The following is a 14794-nucleotide window of genomic DNA, read 5'->3' on the forward strand; positions in this document are numbered from 1 at the left end:
TTACTCTCTTGATCCATTTCCTTTGATGATATTAACCACAACCAGTGTAAGCCCTTTTTACATTTTTTTCTTAAACTTTACAGCAATCCTACAGATAGATGTGTTACCCCTATGGAACTTTTTATTTTGTTTTGTTTTTTTAACCTACCATTTCAAGGAGCAAACTGAGGCCTGGAGAAGATATAGTTAACTTCATGTTCTCACAAAGGTAAATGGCAGTCAGAATTTGAGGCCAGGTATCTCTGATTGCAAAGCCCATATTCCCAGAAGTAGTAGAGGAGTCCAGTAAAAATAGTCTGGCTGAGAATCCTGGCTCAGTACCCACCCCTTTTCTCTGCTTTTTCCTCTTTCTCTCCCTTCCTTTAAGGCCTCCATCCCCCAACAACGTTTCTGAAAGAATGAAAATCCTTCCATAGAATTTACCTTTCTTATTTTTTGATATCTATATTTACGAGCTTCTTATGAGTCAAGATAAATATTCAACATGTCTTCAAACAGTGAGATACAAGCGTTCCTCCATCCATCCAACCAGAGAAATCAAACACCTCAGAAATTAGAGGTTACCAAAATAACTTAATTGACTAGCTACATTAAACTGTATGTAGCTAGAAACAGGAAAAAAAAAACATGTACAGTGTAATTTATTTCATCCCTACTAAATACTGGCAGAATCATTTATTACTTTAAAAAGTATTTCGAATACTTAATCTTAGCTACTGTTCAAGGATAATCACTTAAGATATATATGAATGAAATAACTTAAACATAATGCCCAGTTAGTACAATTTCTCAAAGATTTGTTATTTGCCTGTCTATACCATCATCATTTAAAGTTGTACCTTGTTTTCAAAGATGAGTATTTAAAAACATTATTTTTCATGAAATTTTAAGTCCTGTCTATTTTCAGGAAGTATCAGTGTAATTATTAATTCTTAGAATCTAGCTTTATTAGTGTAACTTGAAAATTAGCAAAATGGAATTAATATTGAACATTAGCATTAATTTTACAGTAAACTTGAACAGATCGATGTCTTACTTAGTTTAAAGCTGATTTTTTTTTTAAGAAAGCTCTTTCTTAAAAATTTAGCCCTGAGGCCATCACCACATATTGCCAGAAACTGTTAATACCTGTCACATAAGAAGTCCTTCAGTCCAGTTAATTCCCAAAGGTAATAGAGCTTGTATAGCAGCTGAATCACTTTCTCTGGTGAACACTTAACCGATGGTCACTATGGTCCCCGAAATTCTAAAAGCATGGCTGTCCCTTTTCTTTCTCCTTACTCCATAAATACGGCATATTTATAGTTTAGTTTTTAAAATAAAATCAAAATAATTTCTTACCAGAAGCAGAAGTAGCATCCTCATTGTCATGCTTTTCATGCCATTCCATAGTCCTGTAGTAGCTGAGCATAACCTCCCACAGTGCTTTGCATAGGTCGGCAAGGCATGGAATGTAGCTGTCTGGTGTGACGTGCTGAAGGAAATGAGAAGAGCCAACTTTCAATGATCATATTTACTTTAACACAAAGCTAATCAAAATAAAATGCTGTCAATCAAATTCATTCAAGAATTAGACGACATATTGTAATTGACTGCACTTCAGTAAAAAATAAAAAATAATTTAAAAAATAAAGAATTAGGTGAGAAAACTTCTACTACCATATCTAAAAAGAAATTCAATGGCAAGAAAATTTTGTTCAAGTAATTTCTATTTCACCATGGGTTTTTAGTATTCATTAGGAATATCAGTCCATATACTCTGAATTCATCTACTACTGAATTGACAAGTGTTCTCATAAACAGTAGTGCAAACTTCCACAAATGCGTTTTTTCAAAGCCGTGTTTCTTAGCATGTAAACACAGCTTTATATTCATTCTTGGACTGAAGTCACAACTTGCAAAAAGGAGGTCATATTTTATAATTCAATCATTTCATTTGTGTAAATTAAGTACCTTTAATAATCAGTAAATTCCTTAAACTACATGGATACAGATATTTCATATGTGACAGTAACAGTTTAAAATAATGTTTTATATAACATGGCTGTGAAACAATATGTGGTCCCAAATCTTCTTCCCAATGGAAACGCATGGGCTTCTCTCCCTCTGTCCTTTGTAAAAACTATCAGTTTGTCATTCCGTCCTTTTTTTCTGCAGGTAAGAGTGATGCTTCGATTCTATTTTGCCAGCTTTCTGTCCCAATGGAGCATCTGCCCCATCATTTGAAATTTCCTGGCATTTCTTCAGTTCGTAATCAACGTACCACACTGATCATGCTGATAAAACACTGAAAGGCCAATAAGACTATGGTGTAAGCTCTCTAAGATAAAACAGCTGGTAGAAAGAAGTTATATAGAAAGTAGAAGTATGGTGTTACTGATGCCTGATATCACAGGTGGGAGTGATCCTCTCTCTTTCAAAATGTTTTTTCCTCTCCATAATGATCTCTCTCTCCTCTAAATTCCTCATTTACTAAAGCATTCATTAAGCAATTCATAAAAATACTAACTTCTATGACTCAGTATTTGGTACACTCTTGTGTAAGCACATTCAATCTCTGAAACGCAACTAAGTAGTTGTAAAATAAAGGAGTTGTTAAGCTCTGGAGTATGACTGCCCAAGTAGGGTTATGCCAAGAATGGTAAGATGGTTCAATCTTATAAAATCTATTAATGTAAACTGTCATATTAATAGGTCCATGGAGAAAAACCAAATGATTGTCCCTCAAAGATGCTGAAAACCCCTTGACAAAATTCAACAGTCATTCCTAACAATAATTTACAAGAAAATAAAAATGGATAGATATTTTCCTAAGATGAGGAAATTTTAACACATGCCCACTGTGGTCAGGGAGAACATTCACTATCTCCACTATTACTTAACAATGTTCTTGAGGTACTAGCCGATGCAATTAGACTAGAGAAAACAATAAAAAGCAAAAGAATAGGAAAAGAAGAAATAAAACTATTTCTGCTAATGACATAATAATATACCTAAAATATAATTCCTAGAGAATCAATGATAAAACTAACTCAAACAATAAAAGAATCCAACAAGGTAGCAGGTTATAAAATTAACATATAAAAAACAATAGTATTCATATACACAAATAATAACCACTTAGAAGATAGGATGAGAAACCTCCATTTATAGTAACAACAAAAAAGATCGAATTTTTAGGAATAAACTTAACAAAAATGATCTAAAAGTCTACAAAGAAAACTGAAAGACTTAAAAGTAGACTTAAAAAAATGGAAAGACATCCTTTATTCTTGGTTAGAATGTGTCAACATCATCAAGATGTCAGTTTTCCCTAAGTTAATTTTTTAATTTACTGAGATACCAATAAAAAAAATCCAGAAATAGATCCAGCCTCATAAAATACAGTATATGATAAAGATAGTGTCTCATATCACTTAGATGAAGACAGTCTTTTTCATAAATAGCGTTACTTAGGACAACTGGATAGTCAGTCAGAAAAAGACAAAAATTAGACCTACTCCTCACACGATGCAGAAGAATAAACTCCAAATACATATGCACAAAGTTATTCATTGAAGGATTATCTGTATTATCTGTAATTGCAAAATAATGGAATCTATCTAAATGTCCAAACACAGGAGATTGGTTGAATAAACTATCTTCACATAAAGAGCACTCTGCAACGGTGAAAAATAATGATAAGCAGACATTTGCATTTAAAAATTTATTTAATTAAAAATTTTTTTCCTTTCACATGATATATGTATGAGAAAGGGAAATTTTTTTAACTTTATATATATATATGTTGTAAGAAATAGAAAAAATTTAATATATATATCTGCCTATTATCAAAAGAATAAACATAGTGACTATAAAAGAAGAAAACACTGAATTTTGTTACCTGTAAGAAATGTTGTGGGGGATGAAATGGAAGGAACACAGGAGGGAGTGAAACTTCTCTGAGTATACCAAATTGGCTATATGTACCTATTCTCAGAAAATTAGAATGGCTATCCAGATTTACACATGGCCTGCAGAGATCAACACAAATATTTTTACATACTTAAGCCATAATTTGGGGGATTTTTTTATGTTGACTTTTCATGTTTACTTTTATAATTACTACCTTTACAATGAACCAGTCTTGCTTTTTTCCTTGGTTTATTTTTACCACATCTTACAAGTGACTTATCTCTCATACTCCACTCATGTAATAAAAAACTGACACTGTTTCAGGAGGTCAGGGAAAAGCTAAAAGCAGAGGGCAAACAAACACAAAAATTACAAACACGTTCTGGGCTGCAACTTAATAATTATTCCCTGGAAAAAAGGTACTCTTCTACAAGTCAATTTTTTAAACTTTCATAAACTCATCTTTACTATACATTTCTGTTTGTATCATGTAAATAAATTTAGTCTAATTATAACCCAACATTTCTTTCTGATAGATAAAAGGAAGGCGGTGATAGTCTTATTTGTCCCAAAGAAAAATTATAACTATACAAACTGTGTTATAGTCTACCAATCATCTTTTATTATACTTGTCACAGTGTAACAAACCAGAAAACTGAAACTTAGCACTACTACCTTCTATTCTCCACCCAACCACTGTCTAGCTACATTATTTGCCTATTTATTCAAGGAAAAGGAGATTTTTTTACTATGTCACCTCTTGATGATTTGCTGAAATATAACAGATCCAGATGAGCTTATACACACAGAAATGCATGTGCAAAATTTTTTTCAGAAAAAGTTGAAATTATTTAGTTGAAATAGCAAGGTCTTTCTCACCAAATTTATTTAGGTGTAAATAATTCACAGATCTATGCTAGATCAATGCCCATGCCTAAAAGTCTCTCAAAAGAACACCAACTTCATTATCTTCAAATATGTTCATATGTATAAACATGGTTATGATGTACTAAACAAAATGGTTCTTGCTATGATTTATATTCTAAAATAGAAACAAATGTATAGAGTCATTGTACTAAATACATATACAGTAAATAGTTTAAGGAAAAAAAGTACAAGGTGGGATAGACAAAAAATATTGTTTTTAACAGATTTTAAGCCCAAATGTGTTCATCTCTGTACCTGAAGACAATGCTGGCAATAAGTTAAGATTCATTTCATTCTAAAACTGGACTCCAGAAACCACTTTCACTATACTGTGCAACCAACTGACATCAACTCTCATAGCAACAAATGCTTCTCATGCTTTTAGCACTTTATTACTAAAATCACCTGCAACTAGTGTTCTCTCATTAATTTATAAAAATCACCTCCAAATTTCAAATAGAGAATCTTATTACACAGACATGTGTGAACCATAACCGTAACAAGAGAGAGTCAAAGAAACCAACAAATAAGCAAAGAACGTATAAAGTAATCAAAAATAAAAGGCAGGTCAAGAAGACAATCTAAATTTCTAAAGTAACAGCCCATGCAACTTCCACTCAGACATCACAGCAGCAGAGCATAACAGAGAGGACTAGACAAGGAACTGGAAGCCCTGGGTCCCAGCCAGCACCAGTTCACAACTTACTTAGTCACATATCCTTAGATATTAAACCACTCTGGATCTCAGTTTCACCTTCATAAAACAGTGTTAGAGATTCCAGAATCTGCTACCTCATCATTGGTCTAATCCATTCACTGATTACTAAATATCTAACACTGCAACTTAGTTCAAGTACCAATTATTGGGTGTTTCACTTAGTATAAGACCAGCAATACCAAGGCAGAGGAGCACCTTACTGCAATTTCAGTTCTATGTTCTTATCACATAGCAATAATAGCCATGAAAGCCTTGAATTAATCAATTTAGAAGATATTCACACAATGAGACACCCAAAGAACAAAACAGCATGTCTTGAAATTTTTTTCTTAAGAATATATGGGAACAGAAATTCACTCATCAAATATTTCTCTTTGTTCTAGGGTTATTTTCCATTGCCATTCTCTGAAAGCTAGTAGCAACAATTGATTCAGGGAAGGTTGAGAGGTGAGGAAAAAGAAAAAAGGTACAGTATTTCAGAACTATCTCAAAAATCATGCAGAAGAGGAGGAATATTTTAAATAACCTAATCTTTTTTTTTAATCCATAACCTCTATACAGATAACATGCATGTATAGTAACTCTGGTGATCGTAAAGGTAACAAATATCCTAGCAGGCAAGATTTGGAGAAGATTCACAAATCCAGATGTTACAATGCAAGAAGCTCAGAGCATTTCCACCATGCTTCACTATTCAAACATCAAAATTCACTTCTTAATCAAATCTTAATGAACATTTTGACAGAATCCACAGATCTGATTTCCGATCTCATCACTACCAGTCAAGAATAAAACTCTGTACCTTTCATCTCTACTATTAACCATCCTAACCAACCTATCTGGTCAAAATTAAAATGATAAAACTAGCTTATTAAAACCAGCAACAGCCCAGCCTCAATTATAAACAGTAAATTTAGTAAGAATCTAGAGGCCATTTTCACAGAACAGCATAAATCTAGAAATGAATACATGCAGCCTTTCCAAATCTGAAGCACACAATGAAAACAGATCACCTTTTGCAAGTTGCTTCCGTGTAAAGTTGTGGTAAATGAAAAGGAGGCTGCTAAATTTCTTCTTTTAATTCTTATTAATTTAATTTTATACCTATTAGAAATCTTTATTACCAATTACCTACAAAAATTTCAGGAAGATTTTTTTATATTAAAGTATCAAAATAAAAATTCTTGGGAGTATCCTTAAAGTATCATCGTGCTCTTGTTTCACTCTGGTTTAGCACTCTAATCACATGCTGACACACATAAAGGAGCAGATGTTCTGGCATCCTCATTTAAACCTCCTAGCACGGCCATCCCTACCCCTATCCAAACACATACACATACTCACAGGTGGATTTCAAAAAACAACAAAGGGTTATCAGTATCTTTAGATGCATGCTGTTAGCACTGTGAGCTCACATCAGGAGAAGCTGCTAAAGAGGCCAACTGCTTACCTGGGGGGTTTCTGGAAACATGCTGCAGGTCAAAACAGCACTAGGCCCAGAAATGGAAAACCATCTCTCATGAGGCTGAACTCTGGACCTAAATAAGTGGCTGGGCCAAGCAATTGTAAGATCTCTCCAACTTCTAATTACTTCTGTAAGGGCCGAGCTGTACAAAATATGAACTTTTTAATACCTTCTAATCACTGAAAAAAATCAGACAGTGGTGCTTGGTATAGTGGACTGGATGGTGCACATTTGGACTTGGGGCCTAACTCTGTGACTTAACTTGGTCATGACTCCAGCATGTCATTTCACGTATCTAAACCCCAAGGGATGAATCAAATAACCTAGTTTCTCTGAAGCTTTAAAAACTATGACTCTCCACAGATAAAATATGCATATCCTGTAGCAGAACTTTCCTTATACCCAACTAGATTCATTTGTGATTTAAAAACACAAACATATGGTGGGAAAACTAGTCATTCTCATCTCCCAGGCATTATATCATTAATACTAAATATGTAAATAAACATGAAGACATATGCAAAATGTATGATATGAATGACGCCAATTTGGAACTAAGTAACTAGCACCCTCTAAATTGTGAAATACACAGAAGAGGCTCCTTTCATTACCAAATTTTCCTAATTGTTGCTACATGGCCTTAATCAAATGGAAAGTTTAACACCCTAAGGCAAGCAAAGCATGTGTCACCAGAATATATAATTTATCTTTCAAAGTTTGAAGTGATAATCTTAGCATGGGGGTTCACAGCATTTTATCACCAAAAAAGGGGCAGTATTTAAATATAAAAAAACACTATCAAATTAAGACTAGGGTTTCTTGGCAGTTTCAAGAATGGCTTTTACCAATAAATTATTTCTGTTCTGCTGGCTGCTGAGTGTCACACCCTTAAAAAGAGGCTGGCTCTTTAACATTTACCCACAACCTCCCAACAACAACAACAATCACCCAGCAGTCAAAATTACACAGGCAGTTTTAAGGGTTCATAGACTTGGGCAGCAGAAGGACCTCACCACACCTGAGTTGGTTTCAAGTGACTAGAAAACCCTCCACTTCCAGCCAAAAGAGGCAAAGTTGGTTACCCAGATAACATCAGCCCCTAGCCTGAACTCCAAGGGCACTGGTTAGTCCCAGTGGTACAGCAGAAACCACCAAATCATTGTACTTGGTTTAATCCAGTTACACTAGGCCAGACAACCTACTGTTCCCATTCACCTGCACTATGCTCTCCTTTCATGCCATTGTTCAGACCTCTGTATCCCTGGACCCAGCCACATACATTGTGCTTGCTGAAACCCAAAACCTATTTAAAAGCTGTAGCCTCCTCTTAATAGGACACAGTTTTGCTTTCTTAAACCCTTCAAGACCTGTGTTGACCCCACTGACTCTATATGTTTCAACTTTTCTGATTCCACCTCTGGTCGTAATTAATGTGACCTTAGTAGGTTACCTACTCTTTATAACCTTATTTACCCTTGCTGAGCTGAACAGATTACCTGTTTAACAAAAGCTGAGTAATGGCAAGGTTTATACTTAGTAAGGCAGAGTGCTAAGAAAATGGAATCCTGCATCTTCTACCAGCATCCATGAAACGGTGACAGACTGTCTTGTTAGGCTGCAATCAGGATAAAATTTCAGACCCATCACAGTTCTTGACAATCCAGAGAGAAAATGGCGGGCAAAAAGGAAGAGATGCATAAACTTTCCTTACCTTCCTTTAATCATTAAGTTTTGAATTTAAAAAATTACCAAAACTTACTTTTTATTTTAACTTAAATATTTAGAAACCAATATAGAATTCTTATATAAAAAAATTAGGTGGGTGCTACATATACATGACAAGAGTAAATCAGATAGCTGAATTCTTAAGAGTTATCTAAAACCGACCTCAAAAAGCACTTAAGTAAATAATATTATTCCTCTAACTGAAAAGGTTTCTCTTTTGACCACATGTTCAAATTTGTAGCTAAGAAATTTGTAGTAAGAAAGGAAAGGTCCACTCACCTATCCAACCCAATCAACCAAATTAACCTCCACAATCAATGAAATGCTCCAATTTAATTTTCTTCACGTCCTCAATATGCCTGAGTCACAGACAACATAAATTATTCCTGATATGCTACCTTCTGGTATCTGACAATTAAGCTATTAAATACAAAATAATCAGCATTCATGTGCACAGGGGTAGGGATAAAAGCAGACACTACTGATGAGGAGTGTAAACTGAAACACACTTTCTAGAGGGCAATTCTGTAAATATACATTAAAGCCTTAAAAATGCAAAGCCTTGACAATGCAATTTCATTTCTCATCATTTATCCTAAAGAAATAAAGATGTGTGCAAAGATTTAGCTTCCCAACTATTTACTACAGTGGTGTTCGTAATGACAAAAGTTGGAAATAACATACATATCGAACAATAAAAAAACTGGTTAATTAATCCACAGGATCTCTTACACTGAAGTACCGTCAAGCCACTAAAAGTTACGTAGGTAGCATACTTACTGAAACAGAAAATTGTTTATAACATAGCAAATGGAAAAAGTTATAAAACTGTGTGTACATATAATCCTACTTTTAAAAGCTACTTGCTTATATACACATTAAAATAACCAGCTCTGCACGAAAAAATATTAGTTTTTATTTTCTTATTTTGCTTATCTGTATTTTCCTACAATGTTTTAGTTGTATAATTTTTAAAAATACACATTTTAAAATATAAACATATTAATAATTGCTTAATTTGAGTAACTACTCATATAATCAATATTCTAACTCCATGAAAAGTGATATAAAAACATATAAGCAGACTAGTTGAGAAAACAGAAAAGGGATAAAGAGTCAGTTAATTTTATAGAAAACCCAAAACAAGATGATTACACATGAACATTAAATTTAGCTCTGAACTTGCCAGCAGCCTAACATCTATAGTAGAGTCTGTATACTCTCATACTATTTGCTAAGAGAAAATATATTAATTCTTCACAACAGAAAGCACCCTGAGAATTTAAGAACAGAAACAGAGCAAATTTGACTCAAAAGAGCAAATTTCTTTAGGCTTCTATATGAACATCAAAATAAACTGTATTTTCAACAGAAAGCTTACTAAAAATATTTGTGACTCTCAAACTGCCACTGAATTACAATACAGTATCAAGAGATACAATTTATAGGAATGAAAAATTTAAAACCTAGAAGAATGGAACATTAGACTAGCCGTTAGTTGGTCTTTCTATGATGTATGCATATAAAGAACCTGTAAAAGTATATGGCACAGAGAAAGTGCTCAGTGTTGGTTTTCTTTCCCTCCCGCTTAATCAAATCTGTAATCTGATTAAGTCAACACCTCATAAGTCAGAGACAGAGAGCAATTCAATATACTAAAGAAACATTTATTAAACACCTCCAATGTACCAGATGCTGAGAAAACACATATTGAAATGATTTCAGAAAGCTTTTGTTTCTTTTTCAGAAACATGACAGTTTTCCCCAAAGTATTATTACATTATCAAGGTCATTTCAAAAACAGCACTCAAAACTCATTAAAGATCATTTGGAAATGAACAACTGAAAATGGCTGGGAAAACTTCAGCCAGCTTAGCCAGCTGTATTATCATAAAATTAATCAATAACATCCTAATTAACATCATGAAATAAGCTCCCCAGAGAAAATCGTAAGCCTGCTCAAAGAAATGTTAAAAAACATTTTTTTAACTGATGTATACTTCATAAACTTTCAAATAACCTACAAAGGGTTTCTCTACAACATCACTAAATAAAGAGCTTCCACTTGGTGTCTTTAAATCTCTCCACAAATTGGTATTAACATGTAGGGTATATCAATGTAACTGCAATCACAAAAAGGACTTAACTTTTTAAATAAAACAATCTCTACACCCCTTCTCTTTATACTGACCCTTTCCAGAAATGAATGAGATTTAATTTTCATTTGAAACTTTTGCTTCTAAGTAGCAGTCCTTTATTTGTGCTTCAAGTTAATGTACACTTTTTTCTAAAAGAGCCTAAATTACTGATCTAAAAACTATAAGCCAATATAGTCAAGAGAAATCCAGAAACCAGACTGAAAAATAAACTATAAAAAGAAAAACTGTGCTTTTAATTCAATCATTGAGAAAAATATGGTTTAGTAAAAACAGAAAATTAAGTACATCCAGCTGCAAAACGACTTCAGAAAGTTCAAAGCCAACTAAACTTAAACTTAGAGCAATAGGGACAGGACACAAATGGAAGAAACTTCACAATGGTATAGTATGTTGCCGGTCTTAAGAATTTTGAAGTTCTCAGAGTAAATAAAAACAGAACACTAATTTTGCCCCAGGTTTCTTTGTAAAGGAATATTAAAAAAAAAAAAAAGTTCTATTTCATTCTAGCCCATTCAGTAACAGACTGGTATCTGCAAGTGGTTTAAATACTATGAATAAAAACAAGCAAACGATTATTTCTTTTCATTTCCAGTCTCTTTCCATCTAAAGGAAACAAAATGGCTCCCTGTTTACAGGAACTCTATCCCACTCTCAACTCTGATCACTGTACCATTTCATTTCATTTTTTAATCTTACATTGAACTCTACCACTCTATCTATGGTTAAGGACTTCCTTCAAAATATTGCTACTATACAGAGAAAACCAACTGCTCAAATGGCTGGGCTCATCTCACTTCCAAAATCTGCTAGTCAACACCCAATACATACATCCTGAAGGCTCTGTTGCGTCTTCCTTACTGACGTTCCATTGCCACATATGTTCCTGGACTCATATATACATCCTCAATAATTATCAGTTAATTTTAATCCAGGCCAAAATGATTCCCAATTGCCATATACTGAAAAAATTACGACTCTCCATTCTAATACAAGGCTCCTTCACAAATTCCCTCCCTTGCCTGAGCTGTGCCACTCCAAATCCTTGTTACGTGTTTTCACCAGGAAAATATATTTAAGTTTCCTTTCATCAGCTTATTGATTGAACTTCTAAAGGCTCCTAGTTTTCCTCTCCTGAGCTAACCACTTCCATTTATAGAACTCAGTTACTGAAAGTACACATCTTTTCATCAAACTAAATAAATAAATCTGATGAGAGATAATTTCTTCCTAATCTTACCTGGTTTAAACAGGTCAAATATGACTCAATATTATAAAATAAATTAAAACTTTGTTAGGCTTATAAGAGATGTTCACATCCCTGTCAGCCTGCAGCAGCACTGACTTAAATACTTACAAGAGGCCTGAGGTACTTCTAAACTTTCTTGATTTTTTTATCAAGAGTTGTACCAAAGAAAGTGGGCCACCTTAAAATGCACCATATTCTTCACCTCATTATTCAGGTCCTCTAATTCTGTTCTTTCAACATTAAAGAACCTATCACACCTAATTCTGTTAAGCCCGTTCTGCAAAACAAATTCCTCCATAAATCCACAGTTAACATTTGCTACTGTTCTCACCACTTCAAATCAAAACTACTTCAACTAATGTTTTTATAGCACAGCTGGAATATAAACCAGAAATGTACAACTACATTGGATGAATAATAATACACAGGCCTGCTGTTCTTTGTATGTCTATGGGTGTGTAGAGATGTTTCCTACGACTAAGCGCCAGTGTGCTAATAAATCATGTTTCTTTAATTTAATTATACACACTTCACCTATTATCACACATACATGGATAATTTTATGAAGAAGTATCAGATGTTTCTTCGGAGTAATTTTAACAAGCATTTACTCAAGATGAAATCAAGAAAGATAAGTCCCTTGTGATCTGATACTTTAAATATACACAGCTACTTCAAAAGGTTATTTTATAGTCAGTTTTAGGAAAAAAGTAAAAAATTTCTTAAAAGGTATGGTAAGTATCTTAAGCACAAATTTTTGTTCGTAAAAATGTATAAGCTAAGTACAACTTTCAGCTTTGTATTATGTAAAAGTACAAAGGACTTTTTTAAGAAGCATGACCGTGCAGCAACATGGATGCTCCTGGACAATGTCATTCTAAGTGAACTAAGCCAGAAAGAGAAAGAAAAATACCATATGAGATCGCTCATATGTGGAATCTAAAAAACAAAAACAAAAACAAACAAACAAACAAAAACAAAGCGTAAATAAAGGACAGAAATAGACTCACAGACAGAGAATACAGACTTGTGGTTACCAGGGGGGTGGAGGGTGGGAAGGGATAGACTGGGATTTCAAAATTGTAGAACAGTCTACACTGTATAGCACAGGGAAATATACACAAAATGTTATGATAACTCACAGAGAAAAAAATGTGACAATGAGTGTGTATATGTCCATGAATAACTGAAAAATTGTGCTGAACACTGGAATTTGACACAACATTGTAAAATGATTATAAATCAATAAAAAATGTTAAAAAATAAATAAATAAATAAATAATTAAAAAAAAAAAAAAAGAAGCATGACCACAAATATGTCTTTGACTTTTAATAGCATATAAAAGTTTAATGGTAACAAAATGCACTACAGGCATACACAAACATCAGATTTAACCAAAGTAAAAAGAGTGAAGAACAAAAGCCTAATTTGTTTAAAACGTTCATTTTAATTATTAAACATTATTTTCTGCTTTTAACAGAAAAATCACTAACTTGTAATAAACTGCTTTAACATTTAAATTACCTATTAGTGACAGCAACACTAATAGAATCAAAAAAAATTTGTTGTTTGGATATTTAATGTACAAATATACACTATCAACTTAAGCAAACATATGAATAAGAAAATAAACAATATATTTCAAAATCACTGAAATTTATCAAATGATGGCTGTTCTTAAAACTGGGTATTTAAAATGTAATTATGCAATTTTATCACACAAATAATCATAAAATTTATGAAACAGTCCTTATGATTTATGAAGTGAGTTTAAAAAGACATTTTTTAGCTATATTAACAACCATCCACTGTCATCATTAACTTAATCCTTAATCTATCATTATAATCACATCCTTCTGGAATATTGGAGCTCAAGTAAGAATATTTCTCCAGTTCCCAAGGGCCATATAACCTGCACTTTTGACAAACTCACTGAAGAATGAACATTAGCTTATTTTCACACTAATTCCTGGACATAAGTACAGCAGAGAATAGGTATCTACTTCCTGGAACTGTTGTTTTCTGAGTTGACATTAGAGACAACTCAAGAAAGTCTCTAGTGAGAGACACAGGACATTCTTGGGTTAGAATTAAAGAGACCAAGTTCAACAATAACTTCCATATTGTCAAATCAAGTGGTCAGTTCAATGATCTCACCTTATTCAGACTCTCAGAAACATCTGACATAGGTTTACAGTTGATTCTTCTGGAAACACTTCCTTCTGTAAATTGCTGTGACACCATCATTTCCTAGATTTCTTCCTACCCAGTTAGCTGCTCTTTCTGAGACTTTTCTGTTGGTCCCTCCTCCCCTACACAATCCCTGAATATTACAAAGCCTAAGGCCCTCCTGTCTTACCTACACCCTTTTCCCCAATTTTCTTATCCAGTGTCATGGCTTAAAACCCACTTAGATACTGAAGATCCCCAAATCTATAACTTTAGTTCTGTTCTCCTTATGCTTTTTATCCAACCTCCTTCTCAATAAGTCCACTTGAATGTTATTAGGCATCAACCAGAATTCATGATTTTCCACAGCAGACCAGTCTTCCTTGTAAAAGCAGACAACGCCACCATTCTCCCAGCTGTTCATCCTTCTCTTTTCCTCACACTCTACATCAATCCACCAGCAGAACAATTCTAAAACAGAACCCAACTC

The 14794-nt window shown here is 33.6% G+C and overlaps 1 protein-coding gene across 2 annotated transcripts in view; it reads right to left on the reverse strand.

The window, feature by feature from the left end:
* Positions 1 to 14794, reverse strand: part of VPS50 (VPS50 subunit of EARP/GARPII complex) — a 105807-nt gene that overhangs the window by 49798 nt on the left and 41215 nt on the right. For both annotated transcript variants that reach the window (XM_010972686.3, XM_074367481.1), the window contains one exon: positions 1342 to 1474. In XM_010972686.3, coding sequence (XP_010970988.2) covers positions 1342 to 1474 — 133 coding nt within the window. The remainder of the gene's footprint in view (positions 1 to 1341; positions 1475 to 14794) is intronic.

The sequence above is a fragment of the Camelus bactrianus genome, chromosome 7 (genome assembly GCF_048773025.1).
Source record: "Camelus bactrianus isolate YW-2024 breed Bactrian camel chromosome 7, ASM4877302v1, whole genome shotgun sequence".
NCBI classification, from domain to species: domain Eukaryota; kingdom Metazoa; phylum Chordata; class Mammalia; order Artiodactyla; family Camelidae; genus Camelus; species Camelus bactrianus.